The sequence below is a fragment of the Oncorhynchus nerka genome, linkage group LG28 (genome assembly GCF_034236695.1).
Source record: "Oncorhynchus nerka isolate Pitt River linkage group LG28, Oner_Uvic_2.0, whole genome shotgun sequence".
Taxonomy (NCBI): domain Eukaryota; kingdom Metazoa; phylum Chordata; class Actinopteri; order Salmoniformes; family Salmonidae; genus Oncorhynchus; species Oncorhynchus nerka.
In genome coordinates, this window is record NC_088423.1 from 54,346,230 (window position 1) to 54,368,054 (window position 21,825).

General features: G+C 40.9%; 1 protein-coding gene across 1 annotated transcript in view; it reads right to left on the reverse strand.

Moving 5' to 3' along the window:
- Positions 1 to 21,825, reverse strand: part of alk (ALK receptor tyrosine kinase) — a 768,505-nt gene that overhangs the window by 397,668 nt on the left and 349,012 nt on the right. Inside the window, exon 3 of the mRNA XM_029621021.2 lies at positions 20,669 to 20,824. Within this exon, the coding sequence (XP_029476881.2) occupies positions 20,669 to 20,824 (156 nt within the window). The remainder of the gene's footprint in view (positions 1 to 20,668; positions 20,825 to 21,825) is intronic.

Below are 21,825 nucleotides of genomic sequence, written 5' to 3' on the forward strand. Positions count from 1 at the left end.
GAGATAATCAAAGGTTAGTGATTCATTTTATCTATATTTATGCTTTTGTGACTGTGAAAAATTGCTGTGTGTGTTTTTGAATTTGGTGGTGATCTAACATAAATATACGATGGGTAGATTAACAAGATGTTTATCTTTCATTTGCTGTTTTTGGACTTGTTAATGTGTGAAAGTTAAATATTTCTAAAGAAAAAAAAAATCAGCTGAATGGTAGGGGGTGTTCCCTTTAGGGAACTCCTTGTGCCCCCTAGCCCCAACAGGTTTTTAAATGTTTGTATTTTACTTATTGCATAATCTTGCACATCTCCAAACTATTATGTGTATGTATGATCGGCTATGAAAAGCCAACTGACATTTACTCCTGAGGTGCTGACCTGTTGCACCCTCGACAACTACTGTGATTATTATTATTTGACCATGTTGGTCACTTATAAACATCTTGGCCATGTTCTGTTATAATCTCCAACCGGCACAGCCAGAAGCGGACTGGCCACCCCTCATAGCCTTGTTCCTCTCTAGGTTTCTTCCTAGCTTCTGGCCTTTTAGGGAGTTTTTCCTAGCCACCGTGCTTCTACACCTGCATTGCTTGCTGTTTGGGGTTTTAGGCTGGGTTTCTGTACAGCACTTTTGAGATATAATTTTGATTTGATGTCAAATAATTTACCCTTCGACTTCTTTGTTGGGCTGTTTTCCCAGAAACAGATTAAGTCCATTATTGGTTTAAAAAGCACTGTCAATGGAGATTCAGCATGTTTGTGTGGTATTTCTTCAAATGTCAATTCCTTAGACCTAGGGTTAAATAGAATAGATCTTTATTCGTCAATATTCACAGATATGTATTTGCTGCCACAATACCCATCCCAAGACATTACATGGATGACAGATTGGGAGCAGCAAAGGATGAGCCGCAATGCACAGTAAAGATGTCATATCTTAATTTCAACAATCTTATTTTATTAAAATCAAATGTTCTTTGTCACGTGCCGAATACTTGCAAAAATAAAGGAGAGCCGCACACTAGGAGCTCAGATGCAAAAAATGTAATGTCCAACGTTTCGACAGACAGGCTGTCTTCATCAGGGTATAATGACAAACAATGTGGGGTGACTCATTAATATAGTGTCAAAAGACACACACAGGTGTCTCTAATCATGGCCGGGTGTGGCCTGATATCATTGGTTGATTCTCATATATTAAAATAGCATACAAAAAACATAAATGGATAGCGTACGATCATAAGTAGACCTTAACCAACAATGCAGTTTAAGAAAATACCAGAAATTTCCAACAATTGTTTAGACAGATTATTTCACTAATAATTCACTGTATCACAATTCCAGTGGGTCAGAAGTGTACATACACTAAGTTGACTGTGCCTTTAAACATCTTGGAAATATCCAGAAAATGATGTCATGGATTTAGAAGCTTCTGGTAGGCTAATTGACATAATTTCAGTCAATTGGAGGTGTAGTTGTGGATGTATTTCAAGGCCTACCTTCAAACTCAGTGGCTCTTTGCTTGGCATCATGGGAAAATCAAAAGAAATCAGCCAAGACCTCAGAAAAAAAATGTAGACCTCCACAAGTCTGGTTCCTTCTTGGGAGCAATTTCCAAATGCCTGAAGGTACCACATTCATCTGTACAAACAATGGTATGCAAGTGTAAACACCATGGGACCATTCATCTGTACAAACAATGGTTCTGTCTGGAAGTGTAAAAAGTGCAAATCAATCCCAGAACAACAGCAAAGACCACTTGTGAAGATGGGGGACGGGTACAAAGTATCTATATCCACAATAAAAAGAGTCCTATATCGACACCATCCCAGCACAGGAAGAAGCCACTGCTCAAAACCACCATAAAAATCCAGACTATGGTTTGCAACTGTGGGGACAAAGAATGTACTTTTTGGAGAAATATCCTTTGGTCTGACTGAAACAAAAATAGAACTGTTAGGCCATAACGACCATCAATATGTTTGGAGGAAAAGGAGGGTGGGTGGGTGGGGGGGATATTGCCGAAAATCACCATCCCAACAGTGAACAGTATTTGAAGGAGGACTGGTGCACTTCACAAAATAGATGGCATCATGAGGTAGGAAAATAATTTGGGTATATTGAAGTAACATTTCAAGACATCAGTCAGGAAGTTAAAGCTTGGTCCCAAATGGACAATGACCCCAAGCATACTAAGTTGTGGCAAAATGGCTTAAGGACAACAAAGTCAAGGTATTGGAGTGGCCATCACAAAGCCCTGACCTCAATCCCATTGAAAATTTGCTGGCAGAACTGAAAAAGCGTGTGTGAGCAAGGAGGCCTTACAAACCTGACTCGGTTACACCAGATCTGTCAGGAGGAATGGGCCAAAATTCACCCAACTTATTGTGGGAAGCTTCCAAATACTAATTGAGTATATGTAAACTTCTGACCCACTGGTAATGTGATGAAAGAAATAAACACTGAAATAAATCATCTCTATTATTATTGTGTCATTTCACTTTCTTACAATAAAGTGGTGATCCTAACTGACCTAAGACAGGAACTTTTTTATAGGATTAGATGTCAGGAAATGTGAAAAACTGAGTTTAAATGTATTTGGCTAAGGTGTATGTAAACTTCCGACTTCAACTGTATATTTTCGACCCCTTGGTCAGCTCGCTCTCTGAAAGTAAAAATAACAGATAATTTTTTATAGACATGAAAACAATAACTGAGATATGACCGTTCAATCTTAAGCAGCAGATGTCATTTGTTGGATACGTCAATACAGCCCAGTGCTGCTTACCTGAGATGCCATCTTCGTAGGTGTCTGCTTTGACTTCCTTTGTGGCAGAAATGTTTTGCTTTCAGAACAATTATTTTTTATCTCGACAAAAAGACACAAATGTGCATCCATAGCATATATCAATTAGTCTGTGAATAATCACACCTTCATACAAACGTGCTACTGTATGCAGAATTCTTGACGCACAACAGAATATGCTGCCACATCCTGCCAGCACGCCTGCAAGCAAGCCACTCAGGAGCAGAATGCTCTGATTGGGAACCATACTAGGCCAACAAAGAAATAGAAACATAGATTTGCCCACCCAAGTCACACCCTGACCTAACCAAATAGAGAATAAAAAGGGCTCTAAGGTCAGGGCGTGACATTCTCAATGGACATGCAGGTGCTTTCGTAAATTCACTCTGGCTATCTATAGGCTGGATAGTAGAACGAGTCAAAATTCACCCAAGGCTGAAAAACGGTTAAAGAACGTTGGCTAAACTGGAACACTAGCGCGAGCCCATAGCAAATGAATGGAATCGAATGTTCGCAAACCCTGTTTTGACTGGAGTGATGCTTAGAAATCCACTAAAAATGTATCCCTTTTTATTTTACCACTACAATTTGTTCATTGGACGAAACTGAAACTACTTCTGTAGGAAGTAAACATCCGCACCTCGATGATGTCAACTGTGCTTATGTCTGTGTAATGAAAAAGTAGGGGAAAAATAAAAACATATTACTATTTCTGGTCTAGCAATCGATGACAAACGAGCATGCTGCCCAGGCTTACATGATTTAAAATGGTGCCTGCGTAACAGTTTTAGCTTCTGTCCATCTCCTCGCCCCTACCTGGGCTCAAACCGGGGACCCTCTGCACACATAGACAACAGCCACCCTTGAAGCATCGTTACCCATCACTCCACAAAAGCCACGGCCCTTGCAGAGCAAGGGGAACAACTACTTCCAGGTCTCAGAGCAAGTAACGTCGCCGATTGAAACACTATTAGTGTGCATCCCGCTAACTAGATAGCCATTTTGCACCAGTTACACCCGACTTGAAAAAAATCTAAATATACACATTGCGAGATAATTGGTGAAATAGACAGACATGCCTATATTTCCCCGATAGAAAACAATGGGAAGACCGCAGAGCTCCGAAATTATTTTTGTTGTTTACATTTGAACTATAAAACAACGTGAGCAGGTCTCATTGTCAACAATAACAAAGCAGGAATTGTGATGTTGAACAATAAACTGTGAATAAAACGTTCAGAAGGCGAGTTGGTGCCACGGTGCTCAATAGAACTGACAGTTTGAAAAATGCACTAAAATAAGGCCTGTTTTTTCGCGATTACTTCAAAACGACTGCCTTACCGGCTCTGCTAGGGTGAGTAAAATTGTCAGAGTGGGCTCATTTGTGTCTGGAATTAGCTAGCCAACATTAGCTTGGGTGCTTGACTGCCGTTGTAAGGAACGCTCAAATTAACCATACTCCTCGGCCCGAACATCCAGTGTGCTCTCCGAGAGCAAAACGGTCTGAATTTACAAACACCATAATATTAATCAAATTAATTAAGCCAAATGTATTGAAATCTATCACATATACTATTTTATTTCAAAAAAGGTTTTCAATTCTCTGGTAATGCCAATACGGAATATTATAAAATGCTTCTCAAAGATGACCTCTGGTGGTGAAACTAGCCATAACTTCAATACAGAAAAAGGGCTGAAAATTAAATGACGTGCCACAGAATGCTGCAGCAGCACGCGTCGTGTGCCGCAGTATGATACAGTGGTTCCTCCTTTAAAAGTTGCGAGCTTGTTAGAGAGATGTTTATTCCTTGTCAGCACAATGAACTGACAATCCAGATGGCTGGACTTACTCCGACTATATATCCCAAGAGAGCGATGCTACAGTGGTTCCTCCTTTAAAGGTTGTAACATCACTCTCTCGGGTTATATAGTCGGAGAAAGTCCAGCCATCTGGATTGTAAGTTCATTGTGCTGACAGGAATAAACATCTCTCTAACAAGCTCACAACTTTAAAGGAGGAACCATTACAATCCCTGATGTCTCTCTGAAAATAAATTATTTTCCTGATCTTGTCAAATTTGTTATATTGTGACTGAACATTAGCAAGTAATATACTCGGAAGCGGTGGGTGGTGTGCGCACCTCCTAAATCGGACTAGAAGACCGCTCCGAATATCTACTCCGCAGGCGTTGTTTTGGGTCGGCCTCTGGAATCAGTTCAATTGCTCTGGATGGTGCGAACAAAGGATTCGCTTCCGCTTCAGTAAAGTGGTAATGCTGGTGGTGCTGGTAGGTTACCTCTGCTCTGATATCCAATAATTCACGGCTTTATGTAATAACATATACAAATACATTTTTTGTTAGGACAAAGCAAGACTGAAATTATAAAGTGGAATGTACAAACTTTTGAAGTCTTTTTACACCTTGAATACACTATAAGTTTTCATTTACTGCTGTGTAGGAAAATTCCTATAACAAAATGATAATCAAATGAAGATCCGTAGCACTCCTGAAGCAGTTTTAGCGGTTAAGTGTCTTGCTCAAGGGCACAGTAGCAGTGGATAGCACCTGGGATATTCATGTCAGGAACCCACCAGATCCAGGTCGCCTGGAATTCCAACCAACAACCCTCTGGGTAGTGGCCCTGCTTCTCTAACCTCAGGTCCACCATCTACCTTGCTAAGTCTTTGAATGAATGGTATGACTCAAGTAACATACTACTCATACAGATTACTCTGTAACCTCAAAGGCTACAACCACCTCACTACTGTAGTTATTTAAATGTACAGTATGCAGTATGATGACTTAATCAATATATCATATGACTCAAGCATGGTGTATCTCCGCGCAACTCAACCCTTCTACTCACTTCACCAACTATTTTATTTTACTCTCTCATCGAGAGTGTCTGTTGCAGACGCAACTTTGCCACTCCACTCTTGGCTGATGAAGCAGCAGATGAAGACGAATACAGTGCCAGCCAGGAGCCAGCCGAGACACAAAATCAACCATCTCCCTTTGCCAGTAGCTAGCCACGCCCACAACAACTATTGCCATCTTTCTTGCCTGCCCAGCCATGCTGCTGTTTGTTGTTGCCTCTCTACTTTTGCAGAGAAATACACTTCAGACAGAAAACCTTGATAGCAAAGACAGAGTTTTAAAATGCTTGGCAGCTGCAGTATATTGTGTCCTCCCCTAGAGCCATTCATGCTATATTGGAGATGAATCAGGAGGCGTGTCATGTGACCTTGTTGTACTGTAAAGGTGTGCAACAGGTGCTTTAGAGTACGGTGTCATTCTATCCTGCACCTAGAGACCCACTGAGTGTGCAGGCATTTGTTATGACTCAGTATGGCACACCTGACAAAGGCCTGATAATAATTTGATTTGCTGTATCAAGTCTGTTTGTGCTGGGCTAGAACAAACACCTGCAAATCCTGTGGACCAGGATTGAAAAAGTGTATTAGAGGGGAGCAAACACAGTGACAGTATCATAACAACCGTAACCATGCAGAAATCAGTCATAAAGGTACATTAAATAAAGGGTTATTTTGATTGGACCAATTAGACTGTTGTCATTTAATCCTTATTTTACCAGGTAAGTTGACTGGGAACACATTCTCATTTACATCAAAGATCTGGGAAATAGTTACAGGGGAGAGGAGGAGGGAAGGGTCACCACGGGTTTAACAGGGAGATCCAAAAAGTTTGCCCTCTAAATAAATTGGATGGACAAGGAAATGCAACTGTAGGTAAACAAATGAAGTGGAAAGTAAATAAATATATTGTTTGGTACTTTAATTACCAGCCTGAGTGCGACTGGTACAAATATCTATGCAAGCCTTTCTGGAATCTTGTTGCAGTTTACTCTAGAGACCCATTTGAGTGGACGGTTTTAAGAAGCAATGCAGGAGCAACTTTTTTCTCTCAACCTTCAATTTGGATGTTTCTTAGTAATACTTTAAAGGAACAGTTGCTGGTGTCTGTGACGAAAAAATAAGCATTAATAAAATCAATGTAATAGAACCTACCTCCTGAAATTTTGCCTCTGAGATAATTGCTGCTGCATGTACTCCCTAACAACACTCACTTTCCCTTTGAAAATAATTGCTTCACTAAATGATTTATTCTTTCCAAAGTGTACAAGGTGCATCATTCTATTTGCTTACAACTGTATTAGTATGTGTCACAGACAGAAGAGGTGAGTGTGTGTCTGGCCTATGAAGTAGATCCCAGGCCTCACAGTAAACATCCAAATTCACTTGCAGAAATTGCTTGATAATGTCACCACATTAGCAGGTACGTTATTACATTTTTAAAGATGTAAAGGCCTGCATTGCAAACAAGAATCTGTGTGTCTGTGTCTAGCCTGTATGCACAAGTACGATATCCATATTAGGACAGCCTCAATGAGTCCAGGAGAATTGTTTCCCTAGAAAATGCTCCTGTCAGTTCCGATGTTTATTGTCACAAGACCCCGATCTGATATTTGAGTCACTTAGTATTTACAGGCAGACTGACAAAGGTATAAGTATGTGAAAAATGTGTTGAATTCTCCAGCTCATGGGTTCTGACCTGAAGATAATCTAGCAATAACACAGCAACAGCAGGTTTAGGAAAATAGATGCAGCCACCCACCTTCACTTCCTTATTCCCCCCTCTATCTCGCTCTCTCTCTCTCTTTCTTCCCTTTTGGCATAGCAAGGTTGAGAAGTCCCATACTCTGCTCCCATTCAAAACAAAAAAGCTGGCTTTGGGGCACTCCGTTGAATACAAACAAATTAATGGCCGCGGAAAACAAGCGGCTTACTGGATATTTCTACCCTGCACGTCCCCCTCTGGGCCAGCTGATGACGTGGGTGAGTGAAAATCATGTGTAATCATGTTCACACTAATCCTGTGTGAGTGACAGCGGGGGCTAGATGTGGAATTGAGAACGGCCCTCTGAAATTGAGGGGTCGCGAGAGAAGCCAACCGCTTTGGAAATCATTTTATTTTTCTTATCGGGCTTGATCTCTTCTAAATCTGAACTCCCATTGAAACCTCTTCAGACTCCATACTTGACATAGGTGATTCATTTGTAATCTGCTCTAGTCGCCACACCAGCCGTATTTGGCTCAAAGACAGCTGTACGGTTATTTGACAGGCTATGCAGATTTCCCCACTGCCACCTTTAGCCTGGCTATGATTTAAGCCAATGTCTCCTATTGCCACCTGTTCACCACTGTGGACAAACACTTCCTGGTGCCTTCTGACACTGAACCCAGCCTTTGCAGTCACACAGCCTTAACATGAACCAAGATAATCTGAATTCTACCCCATGAACCCATATGCTAATTGCCTGGTCAAGGGCATCATTGCCCCAAGGTGTTGCATCATCAAGCCGCATCTCTAAAATGGCAAATCGTCACCTCTCAGATTACAAATTGGGCAGAGCGGGGTGTGGTGCGGTCACTTAGCATGCTACGCTAAACCCTGATTTGCTAGTGTGGATAAAGAGTTCCACCACTGAGTGGGATTAGCTATAAATTAAGAGTACTTACTCCAGGACAAACCAAATCAGTATAGGCTTCAAAAAGATGTAGACTTTGTTCTGTGCCAAGTCAGTAAAAACATACGAAATATTGGTGAACCTTAAAGTAGGATTACTAACTCTAAGAATTGTGCTGTCTGAAAGTGAGGTGCATTTACTGAATACTTTCAGTGGTCTGTAAGAAAATAAATTGTAGTCTCCAAGGAATGTACTGGCCAAACACCATACAAAACAAAGAGATTTCTGGAAAATGACGATGGATCGGGCACACCTTGAGGAAACCACCCACCAACACGACCAGATAAGCTCTGACCTGGAACCCACAGGGGAAAAGAAAACCGGAAAGACCCAGGAACAGCTGGAGAAGGTCTGTGGAGGCAGAACTAAAAGAAACAGGATCATCCTTGAAAGAACACTGAACAACACACTCAGCCCCAAACTCGATTTTTGTGAATTGTCTTTGCTCCCCGAAGAGAAAAAGGGTTTAAGTCAAGTAATTTCCCTTTCCCCAACAATTATATACAGTACCTAGAAGTGTATGAACAGACAGTGCATTCTGAAAGTATTCAGACCCCTTCCCTTTTTCCACATTTTGTTATGTTACAGCCCTATTCTAAAATGGATTAAATAAACATGTTTACTTATGCATCTACACACATTACCCCATCATGACAAAGTGAGAACAGGTTTTTAGGAATGTTTAAAAATGTATAATAAAATAAATAAACAAAAACTAATTTACATAATTATTCAGAACCCTTTGCTATATGTCAGAGAAAAAAACAAGCCATTAGGTCAAGGGAATTTTCAGTAGAGCTTCGATACAGGATTGTGCCGAGGCACAGATCTGCAAAAGGGTACCACCATTTTTTTTGCAGCATTGAAGGTCCCCAAGAACACAGTGGCCTCCATCATTCTTAAGTGGAAGAAGTTTGGAAACACCAAGACTCTTCCTACAGCTGACCATACGGCCAAATTGAGCAAGCTGGGCATAAGGGCCTTGGTCAGGGAGGTGACCAAGAACCCTATGGTCAATATGACAGAGCTCCAGAGTTCCTCTGTGGAGATGGCAGAACCTTCCAGAAGGACAACCATCTTGTCAGTACTCACATCTCACACAGAAGACACTCGTCAGTAAAAGGCACAAGACAGCACACTTGGAGTTAGTCAAAAGGCACCTAAAGGACTAACAAGATTGAACTCTTTGACCTGAATGCCAATCGTCACATCTGGAGGAAACCAGGCACCATCCCTACGGTGAAGCATAGTGGTGGCAGCATCATGCTGTGGGGATGTTTTAAAGCAGCAGGGACTGCGAGACTAGTCAGGATCAAGGGAAAGATGAACAAAGCAAAGTACAAATAGATCCTTGATGAAAACCTGCTCCAGAGCACTCAGGACCTCAGACTGGGGCAACGGTTTACCTTCCAACAGGACAACGACCCTAAACACAGGTTTGACAATGCAGGAGTGGCTTCGGGACAAGTCTCTGAATGTCCTTGAGTGGTCCAGCCAAAGCCCAGACTCTAACCCGATCAAACGTCTCTGGAAAGACCTGAAAATAGTTGTGCAGCGACGCTCCACATCCAACCTGACAGAGCTTGAGAGGTTCTGCTGAGAATAATGGGAGAAAATCCCCAAATACAGTTTTGCCAAGCTTGTAGCATTATACCCAAGAAGACTCGAGGCTGTAATTGCTGCCAAAGGTGCTTCATCAAAGTACTGAATAAAGGGTATGAATATTTATGTAAATGTAATATTTCAGTTTCATTCTACATTTAAAAACATTTCTAAAAGTATGTTTATGCTTTGTCATTATGGGGTATTGTGTGTAGATTGATGAGGTGAAAAAAAGTTGAAGGGGTCTGAATACTTTCCGAATGCACTGGATGTATGCCAAAGCGATTGCCCACTTCCGATGGCCCAAAAGACACATCCATGCTTCATCAACCTTTGCATGATAGTTTACCCACAGCCCTCACTTAAAAGCACCAAGCCAGTATTGCCATGAATCACAGGTACCCAGTATCCCCACATGAAGGCAATGAAGTTTGACAGCCTCAAAATGTACCATCACCGGAGAATAATGGAAGAGTAAATAGATCTGGCATTTCCCCGTATCATATTCATTGAACTATTCATCCCTTATTTTCATCCCTATAAATTGCAGGCACTGGTAGAATACACTGAGACGGCAGCTTCGTCTAATCATTCAAAGCACGCCCACTGCATTGAGCCATATCTGACGGGTTGAGGTGATTGTGCACATACACTTTCTTTGCACTTTGCTTCTTTTTACCTTGAACCATGTAAAGTGCTCTCTATTTTTATTGTTACCCACATGTACATTACTTTTATTGTTGTAGCGCGGTTGCATGTGGTGGGAGAGACGGGGGCCTGAACAGGTAAATGTTGAGTTGGCTGTTGCTTTAAAGTCAGATCACTTTAAGCGCCACATTTTTTAGCATTGTCATGACTGGCCTGTGAGGATCAGGTTACAGCAGATCACAGTTCTACAGAGATATCTCTCCCTCCAGCAGAGGGAAAGTGTTATAGAGGAATTGATGGGGTGTGTGTTCATGACACCTCATATATTCTAATCCTTCTTCCTTTAGAGTTGGGGATTGGAATGTCTGTGTGTGCCTTAGGGAGAGTTTACCTCAGAACTGTAACATGCAATAAATGGACTTTGGTACTGATAGATGAAAATGAATGTCGATTTTGTAATGTCATTCAAAGTTAAATGAGGGCGTTATAACAAAAACATTGCAACTTGAAGAGTTTTCATAATGTGTATATGATGTTTGGATCAAAGATAATGTTTTTTTGATGATGAGGCCGTGATTTTAGTTGTCTAACGAGATCAAAGCCATTTGTGATACCTTGCCTCATAACTAGCTACACCCTTGGGAACCCAGCGAACGTGTCTTGAAGACGGGAATGCCCCTTTCTACCCTGGGGTATAAAACACGTGAGTTAAGAATTTACATATCAGACTAGAGGACTACACGCTGCAGCTAGGGTCCACGATTAGTCACATAGTGCTTCCATTACAATGCTGGTAGTGTCGACACGGCTGATTAGCCTCCTCAGAAGCCCAGTCTCACAGAACGAGTGCAAGGAAACAGACAACTAAGAGAAAGGACATTGTGACATCTTGAAGAAGAATCAGAAACTTACACCTGAAGCCGAAAGACCCGAACATCAGAGATGCCCAACAGACATACAACACGTACAGTGGGGGGGGGGAGTATTTAGTCAGCCACCAATTGTGCAAGTTCTCCCGCTTAAAAAGATGAGAGGCCTGTAATTTTCATCTATGACAGACAACATGAGAAAAAAATGAATTTATTTGCAAATTATGGTGGAAAATAAGTATTTGGTCCTTAACAAAAGTTTATCTCAATACTTTGTTATATACCCTTTGTTGGCAATGACAGAGGTCAAACGTTTTCTGTAAGTCTTCACAAGGTTTTCACACACTGTTGCTGGTATTTTGGCCCATTCCTCCATGCAGATCTCCTCTAGATGATGTTTTGGGGCTGTTGCTGGGCAACACAGACTTTCAACTCCCTCCAAAGATTTTCTGTGGGGTTGAGATCTGGAGACTAGCTAGGCCACTCCAGGACCTTGAAATGCTTCTTACGAAGCCACTCCTTCGTTGCCCGGGCAGTGTGTTTGGGATCATTGTCATGCTGAAAGACCCAGCCACGTTTCATCTTCAATGGCCTTGCTGATGGAAGGAGGTTTTCACACAAAATCTCACGATTACATGGCCCCATTCTTTCTTTCCTTTACACGGATCAGTCATCCTGGTCCCTTTGCAGAAAAACAGCCCCAAAGCATGATTTTCCACCCCCATGCTTCACAGTAGATATGGTGTTCTTTGAATGCAACTCAGCATTCTTTGTCCTCCAAACACGACGAGTTAAAAACGAGTTCATCTGACCATATGACATTCTCCCAATCTTCTTCTGGATCATCCAAATGCTCTCTAGCAAACTTCAGACGGGCCTGGACATGTACTAGCTTAAGCAGGGGGACACGTCTGGCACTGCAGGATTTGAGTCCCTGGCGGCGTAGTGTGTTACTGATGGTAGGCTTTGTTACTTTGGTCCCAGCTCTCTGCAGGTCATTCACTAGGTCCCCCCGTGTGGTTCTGGGATTTTTGCTCACCAATCTTATGATCATTTTGACCCCACGTGGTGAGATCTTGCGTGGAGCCCCAGATCGAGGGAGATTATCAGTGGTCTTGTATGTCTTCCATTTCCTAATAATTGCTCCCACAGTTGATTTATTCAAACCAAACTGCTTACCTATTGCAGATTCAACAATTTTGTTTCTGGTGTCCTTTTGACAGCTCTTTGGTCTTGGCCATAGTGGAGTTTGGAGTGTGACTGTTTGAGGTTGTGGACAGGTGTCTTTTATACTGATAACAAGTTCAAAAAGGTGCCATCAATGCAGGTAACGAGTGGAGGACAGAGGAGCTTCTTAACCTGTTGCTTCTACTCGGGACGCTTGCGTCCCAACTAGAGCTCTGGAAATGCAAATGCGCTACGCAAATTCTAATAGTATTAGTTAAAACTCAAAAGTTCATTAAAATACACATGCAGGGTATCCAATTAAAGCTACACTCGTTGTGAATCCAGGCAACAAGTCAGATTTTTAAAATGCTTTTCGGCGAAAGCATGAGAAGCTATTATCTGATAGCATGCAACACCCCAAAAGACCCACAGGGGACGTAAACAAAATAATTAGCATTTCGGCGTTACACAAACCGCACAATAAAATAGAAAACATTCATTACCTTTCACCATCTTCTTTGTTGGCACTCCTAGATGTCCCATAAACACTATTTGGGTCTTTATTTCGATTAAATCGGTCCATATAAAGCCTAGATATCGTTATATGTAGACTGTGTGATAAACGAAAAAAACATTGTTTCAAAACGTAACGTCATTTTTTAAAATTCAAAAAGTCGACGATAAACTTTCACAAAACACTTCGAAATACGTTTGTAATGCAACTTTAGGTATTAGTAAACGTTAATAAGCGATAAAATTCATCAGGAGGCGATGTAAAGATCATTAGCTGTCCGTCTGGAAAAATGTCCGGCTAGAAACTCAACGAAAATATCCGGTCCTAGGCCTGGAGGAGATACGGTGTCCTGTATGTGTTTGACCAAGAAAAAACTCGAAGGGAAATGACAAGACTCTAGACACCCTGTGGAAGCTGTAGGTACTGCAACCTCAGTCAATTAATTGTGGTTCACGTTTATCAATGGGTTCAAGTAGCGCATGGATATATTTTCCCCATTTTCAGTGATCAGTTTTTCCTGTGCTTTTCGATGTAAATGCCGTTCTGGTAAAGCCACAGCACTGATTTAACCAGTTTTTTAACCTCTTCAGTCGACCCTCTACTTTTTTGAACATTTTGTTAAAAATCGCGCAACATTTCAGCGCCCTGCTACTCATGCCAGGAATATAGTACGTTCATATGGTTAGAATGTTTGTATAGGAAACCCTCGGACGTTTTTAAAACTGGTTAAATCACGACTGTGGCTATTACATAACGTGCGTTACATCGGAAAGCGCAGGAAAACCTGATCACAGAAAATGGAAATAAATATCCTTGCGCCACTACCGCAATTGTTAACAGTGAGCCGAATTAGATAAGACCGAGCATTCAACTCCCACAGCATCCCCATGTTGTCGAGTATCTTGTGAATTTAATCATCTTTGATTCTTGGTTGAACCGAAAGAGGGGCACCGCTTACCTCCGGTCTCCGCCCAGATCATTCCGGAAGAGCTCTCTCCTGAAATTTTTTCCAAGACGACAGCTAATGATATTTACATCGCCACGGATGATTTTTATCGCTTATTAACGTTTACTAATACCTAAAGTAGCATTACAAACGTATTTCAAGTGTTTTGTGAAAGTTTATCGTCTACTTTTTGAATTTTAAAAATGACGTTACGTTGTGAAATCGCTGTTTTTTTCGTTTATCACACAGTCTACATATAACGATATCTTGGCTTTATATGGCCCGATTTAATCGAAATAAAGACCCAATAGTGTTTATGGGACATCTAGGAGTGCCAACAAAGAAGATGGTGAAAGGTAATGACTGTTTTCTATTTTATTGTGCGGTTTGTGTAACGCCGAAATGCTAATTATTTTGTTTACGTCCCCTGCTGTGCTTTTCTGTTGTAGTGTATTGGTGCATGCTATCAGATAATAGCTTCTCATGCTGTCGCCGAAAAGCATTTTAAAAATCTGACTTGTTGCCTGGATTCACAACGAGTGTAGCTTTAATTTGATACCCTGCATGTGTATTTTAATGAACTTTTGAGTTTTAACTAATACTATTAGCATTTAGCGTAGCACATTTGCATTTCCAGACCTCTAGTTGGGACGCAAGCGTCCCAGGTAGAGGTAAGAGGTTAAACGTCTGAGTGTTTTCTATCCACACAGACTAAGCAAATGCATATACTATATTCCTGGCATGAGTAGCAGGTCGCTGAAATGTTGCGCGATTTTTAACAGAATGTTCAAAAAAGTAGAGGGTCGACTTAAGAGGTTAAAGAAGAAGTTACAGGTCTGCGAGACCCAGAAATCTTGCTTGTTTGTAGGTGACCAAATACTTATTTTCCACCATAATTTGCAAATAAATTCATTCAAAATCCTACAATGTGATTTTTTCTCATTTTGTCTGTCATAATTGAAATGTACCTATGACGAAAATGACAGGCCTCTCATCTTTTTAAGTTGGAGAACTTGCGCAATTGGTGGCTGACTAAATACTTTTTTGCCCCACTGTATATACATGCATTACAATTTTAACCCATAATAGCGGCAGTTCGGGGCAAGGTGTTAGGGCTAAACTAAGCATAGTTTACAAATTTATCCAAGTGTTGCTTTTCTCTCTTGCTTTCTCTCTCTTTATTTAAATCTCCTTCTTGTGTAACACGTGTCATATTTTGTTGGTCCGCCAGGGACGGCAGGGTAGCCTAATGGTTAGAGCGTTGGACTAGTAACCGGAAGGTTGCAAGTTCAAATCCCGAGCTGACAATGTACAAATCTGTCATTCTGCCCCCTGAACAAGGCAGTTAACCCACTGTTCTTAAGCCGTCATTGAAAATAAGAATTTGTTCTTAACTGACTTGCCTAGTTAAATAAAGGTAATATAAAATAAAAAAAAATAAAAAGGGACCTGTTGTCATTGTATTAAGTTCTTACCAATAACCTAGACTGTATGTGTATCTTATATTATAATTTAGCTTGTGAGTAAATAAATATTCAACTAAATTTGTGTATTACAGAATGATTAGTGAGACCCGGGTTTGTGCAGATTTACGAATTATGCAACGTTCAGAATGAGACTGATGAGGAAATTAATCAAATTAGTGAATGCTATGAAATCGAACTATTCTGAAAGTTAATTTGGGAAACGGTAACTCATTAAGTTAACAAACTTTTCTCATGGTGCCCCAGGTTGCTGAATGAATGGTTACAGGATTAATTTAATCACATAATTATAATCATAGTTAATTATTCGATAAATAGCATGTCATCACATCCTCCTTGTGTAATTCTGTAACGGCATTCATCCTTCTCTGACTAGGAGTATGAGAGATCAGACCAATGTGCAGCGTGGTAAGTCTTGGTCATTTTTAATGAAAAGTCACTGAACACGAAAATACAAAATCACAAAGTGAAAGACAGAAACGAAAAACAAAACAGTTCTTTCTGGTGAAGACACAGAGACAGAAAGCAATCACCCACAACTCAATTGGGAAAAACAGGCTGCCTAAGTATGGTTCTCAATCATAGACAAAAATTACACCTGCCTCTGATTGATAACCATAGCAGGCCAAACACATAAATACTACATAGAAAAAAAGAACACAGACTACCCACCCTAAACTCACGCCCTGACCAAACTAACACAAAGACATAATAAAGGAACTAAGGTCAGAACGTGACAAATTCATCCATGTAATATTACAATTGTAAATTCCTGCCTTCGGCACAAATCCTACCTTCAACTCTCTTTGAGAAAAGTTGAGTTTATAAGATTCGGAAACAGTTGGAAGAGTAAGAGTCAAATTTCATGAATGTTTTCGCATGATTTTTCTGGAGTCTTGCAAGAGAGGCAAGTGTTACAATGATTTCAGGGCAGGCAGGTGCACATATATGGCTCTACCTGTGTAGAGGATATGCCCCTTTGCCCTTTCAATCTCCAACGTGCCCTTTTTGGGGGGTTGCGAGTCAAAATGTTTGAAAACCATTGGGATACATGATAGTGGCAAGAGATGGAGTTGGGTTGGATATACAGTGAGGGGAAAAAGTATTTGATCCCCTGCTGATTTTGTACGTTTGCCCACTGACAAAGAAATGATCAGTCTATAATTTTAATGGTAGGTTTATTTGTACAGTGAGAGACAGAATAACAACAAAAAAATCCAGAAAAACGCATGTCATAAATTGATTTCCATTTTAATGAGGGAAATAAGTATTTGACCCCTCTGCAAAACATTACTTGGTACTTGGTGGCAAAACCCTTGTTGGCAATCACAGAGGTCAGACGTTTCTTGTAGTTGGCCACCAGATTTGCACACATCTCAGGAGGGATTTTGTCCCACTCCTCTTTGTAGATCTTCTCCAAGTCATTAAGGTTTCGAGGCTGATGTTTGGCAACTCGAACCTTCAGCTCCCTCCACAGATTTTCTATGGGATTAAGGTCTGGAGACTGGCTAGGCCACTCCAGGACCTTAATGTGCTTCTTCTTCAGCCACTCCTTTGTTACCTTGGCCGTGTGTTTTGGGTCATTGTCATGCTGGAATACCCATCCATGACCCATTTTCAATGCCCTGGCTGAGGGAAGGAGGTTCTCACCCAAGATTTGATGGTACATGGCCCCATCCATCATCCCTTTGATGCGGTGAAGTTATCCTGTCCCTTTAGCAGAAAAACACCCCAAAGCTGCCTTGAGATCATTGACAAGATCCTCCTGTGCAGTCCTGGGCTGATTTACTCACCGTTCTCATGATCATTGCAACTCCGCGAGGTGAGATCTTGCATGGAGCCCCAGGCCAAGGGAGATTGACAGTTCTTATGTGTTTCTTCCATTTGCGAATAATCGCACCAACTGTTGTCACCTTCTCACCAAGCTGCTTGGCGATGGTCTTGTAGCCCATTCCTGCCTTGTGTAGTATGTCTACAATCTTGTCACTGGCATCCTTGGAGAGCTCTTTGGTCTTGGCCATGGTGGAGAGTTTGGAATCTGATTGATTGCTTCTGTGGACAGGTATCTTTTATACAGGTAACAAACTGAGATTAGGAGCACTCCCTTTAAGATTGTGCTCCTAATCTCAGCTCGTTACCTGTATAATAGACACCTGGGAGACAGAAATCTTTCTGATTGAGAGGGGGTCAAATACTTATTTCCCTCATTAAAATGCAAATCAATTTATAAAATTTTTCAGGATTTTTTTGTTATTATTCTGTCTCTCACTGTTCAAATAAACCTACCATTAAAATTAAAAGGCTGCAGTATTTCTTCCAATCTTCAAATTTGACTGGAATTGTGTTGATCCTTGTTAATACATGCATCATTTAATTCAGTTCAAAATTGTTTTGTTAGATCAGATTGTGCTGTTTCCTCTCTTCTTGTAACAACTGCTCAATGTGTCTGTGACCGCGGTTGTGGGAATTCTTTTTTTGGGGTACCAACATTTTTTATATAATTGCACGTCCCAAAAAGGCCTGCGCACGGCCCTGTTTCAGAGAGCATGAATAAGTATGTTTCTTATCAGGTATAGGAGTTTACAAATTCTCATCTGAGCTTTCTGTAAATATTCAATGCCACGGTCAAGCGTGTCCCGAGAGGACGAGATTCAACAGCTATGACGGTGCGTTATTCGAAGGATGATTCTTGTCCCCAAAGAATTAGCTACCTCATAGGTCTGCCACATGTGATTCAATAGCAATGGCTGTTGGTTACTCAAAAGGGGGCTTCTTAACCTTATTAAAACATGAGCTAGCTCCTAGGCCCACCGCATGTTGATGTGACTGTGTGCATTACTGTAAGGGTGCTTCTTATCCCCAAAAATCTGCTACCTCATAGGCCTTCCAAATGTTGATATGATTCAATAGCCATGACCTTTCGTTACTCAAATGGGGCTTCTTACCCCAAAATCATAAGCTACCTCATAGGCCTTACACATCTTGATGTGATTTAATAGCAATGACCTTTCATTGCTCAAAAAGGGGTGTCGTAGCCCAAAAATTAGCTACCTCATAGGCCAACCACATGTCGGGTTTTTAATTGTTATACCTTTATTTAACTAGGCAAGTCAGTTAGGAACAAATTCTTATTTACAATGATGGCCTAGGAACAGTGGATTAACTGCCTTGTTCAGGGGCAAAACGGCAGATTTTGACATTGTTAGCGAGGGGATTCGAGCTTGCAGCCATTTCGGTTACTGGCCCACCACTCTAACCACTAGGCTACCTGCCGCCCGGGTTTGATTCAGACATTTCATGAAAATTAAATTAGTTATGTCTGATTTTCTGGTCCACTGTGGCAAAACGAACTCAGAATGTATCTGCAGTTAAACATTTATGAGATACCATCTTTGATCAATTTCCCATTATGTTTGTTTGGACTGTTTTATGTGGGTTGTTTTTAGTTGCTATCATTACCTTGCAAATTCAAAGACTTTCCGGACACCCTCACACATTAGAAGGCAATTGTTGCGATTGAAAGTGGGAATGAGAGAGAGAGAGGTGTCTGGACTGCATTGAGATTTGTTTTGATTTTCCTTTGAAGTGCAGAAGTTGTGCCTCAAGAGCTTGTAATTCTCGGAAACAAAGTGCCACCTGACTGACTAATGAGGAAGCTTTGTAGGCCCCAACCCCAATCCCCCACCACACACAACTTCTCTCTCTCTTTCACTCTCTCATTTCATCACTCTATTGCTTCTCTGAAACAGAAATGAATGCATCAAACCTTAACCCCCACCACACACACACCTCTCTCGCACCATCACTCCTATCTCTCTCTCTCTCTCTCTCATTCCATCACTATCCCTTATTTGAAATGGAAATAAATGCATTCACTTTCTAGACAAATGCTTTATGGATTAATGTGGACTCAGACGCCGTTGTTCTGCAGATGAAAAAACATAGAAGACAGAGAGTCATACAGGACCTACCCAGACATTTGACCATCCCACCGGCTCTCACTTTCTTTCTCTCTCTTTTTCTCTCTTTCGATTACGCATTTTAAATTCCTTCCTTTGTTTAGCCAACCCCCAACCACTTAATGTATCACCAAGAGCGTTGGATCTAAACTCCCTGCTACCCGACAAGTTCCTTATCCACAATAAAACATATGTCCCGACCCAGGTAATTGGGAGGACACGATAACAATCATAATAGCATGTAAGTAAATGTACAACATCACTTCTGGAAATGGACTGAAAGAAGATGATTTCTCATTTGACAAACAACTCACTCATTCTTCAAAAGGGACACTATTCAAGGTTTCTCAATAACACTGAAATACACTGAGTATATCAAACATTAGGAACACCTTCCTAATATTGAGTTGAGCAGCGTTTCAGTTCTTGACATAAACCGGAGTACCTACTGGCACCTACTAGCATACCCCATTCAAAGGACCTTAAATCTTTTGTCTTGCCAATTCACCCTCTGAATGGCACACATACGCAATCCACATTTCAATTGTCTCAATTGTCTCCTTATTTAACCTCTCTCCTCCCCTTCATCTACACTGATTTTAAGTGGATTTAACAAGTGACATCAATAAGGGATCATAGCTTTCACCAGGTCAGTCTATGTCATGGAAATAGGTGTTCTTAATGTTAATGTTTTGTGTACTCAATGTAGAGTTTAACTTTGATGCATGTCGTGTAGTATTCTACCTGGAGGTTTCCCCCAATTAAAAGCATTTTTTTAACCTTCAGCAGTGTATGTTTCTGCTTTTGTGTTCTCATAGTGTGAGATTATCTATTCACTTTTCTCCTGTAGCACCACTGTTGTCAAATGTATTGGTTGAACCAAGGTAGTAGAACAAACACAAATTCAGCTTTTCCAATTAGAGTTATTCCTGAAAATAATCTTAGATATGAGTGTTGGTTGTCACCCGTGTATGAAAGACAATGCCTCCAGTTAAGTCCTGCTGACTGAGGCTGTCGTAATATGGACACGGTACTCCTGAATAATTTTGGAATTACTATATGAAACATGCAATTATGTAGAAGGTACTTCCCTGGCTCGGAGGGAATTGTGATACCTTTATTCATACCTTCCTCCCAGCCCTGTGGACTTCCTCCTTTCCTTTCCATCCTCTCGTTCCCCTCTTCCCAAGGGTTCTCCGCCACCACCACGCTCCACGTGAAATAAGGGTTATATTCGGGGTACGGGCGGTCACATGACTTCCTTTTTCCAGGGCACCCGATATCTAAAGGGAGAAGATATACAGTCAATATATGGCATGTAGCAACTATGGACAAACTATGTCATAAGCCATAAATACAATGGCTGCATCTCAAGTCTTTAGTGGCCTCCTTCCCCTTGCCTTTTCTTTCAAGCACTGATCTGAATGGACAGGATGACAGTAACATGGCTGGAGGCCCACGGTTTGTTGCCCTAAGTCAGTTTGGATCAAGGAAATGAGGCAAGTGGAGAAAGCTACTTTTGAGTATTGACATCACAGGAGGTTGGTGCAACATAATTGGGGAGAACGGGCTCGTGGTAATGATTTCAGCCGTCATGATTATTTCCTCATTTTGATGGCATCAAAAGTTTTAAAAACGATTAATAGGAGACAGAATGCAATCGGACCACCATTTAATTGGCCCTCAAGTACTTTACACCACTGGTAAGTGTTACATAAGTACCACAAAAGTAGTTTGGGGTATCTGTACTCTACTTTACATTTTATATTTTTTACAACTTTTACTTGTACATTCCTAAAGAAAATAATGTACTTTTTGCTCCATACATTTTCCGTGACACCCAAAAGTACTCGTTACATTATGAATGCTTAACAGGAAAGGAAAATGGTCAGATTCAAACACTTATTAAGATAACATCCTTGGTCATACCTACTGCCTCTGATCTGGCGGACTCACTAAACACACATGCTTCATTTGTAAAATATGTCTGAGCGTTGGACTGTGCCCTTGACGATCCATAAAAAAAACTATTGGGCCGTTTGTATTGCCTAATAGAAGTAATTTGAAACGATTTAAACTTTAACTTTTAATACTTAAGTATATTTTTGCAATCACATACTTTTGATACTCAAGTATATTTAAAACGGAATACTTTTAGACTTTTACTCAAGTAGTATTTTACTGTCACCACCGATAAATCCACTATAATTTCAATAAGCATTTTTCTACGGCTGGCCATGCTTTCCACCTGGCTACCCCTACCCCACTCAACAGCACTGCACCC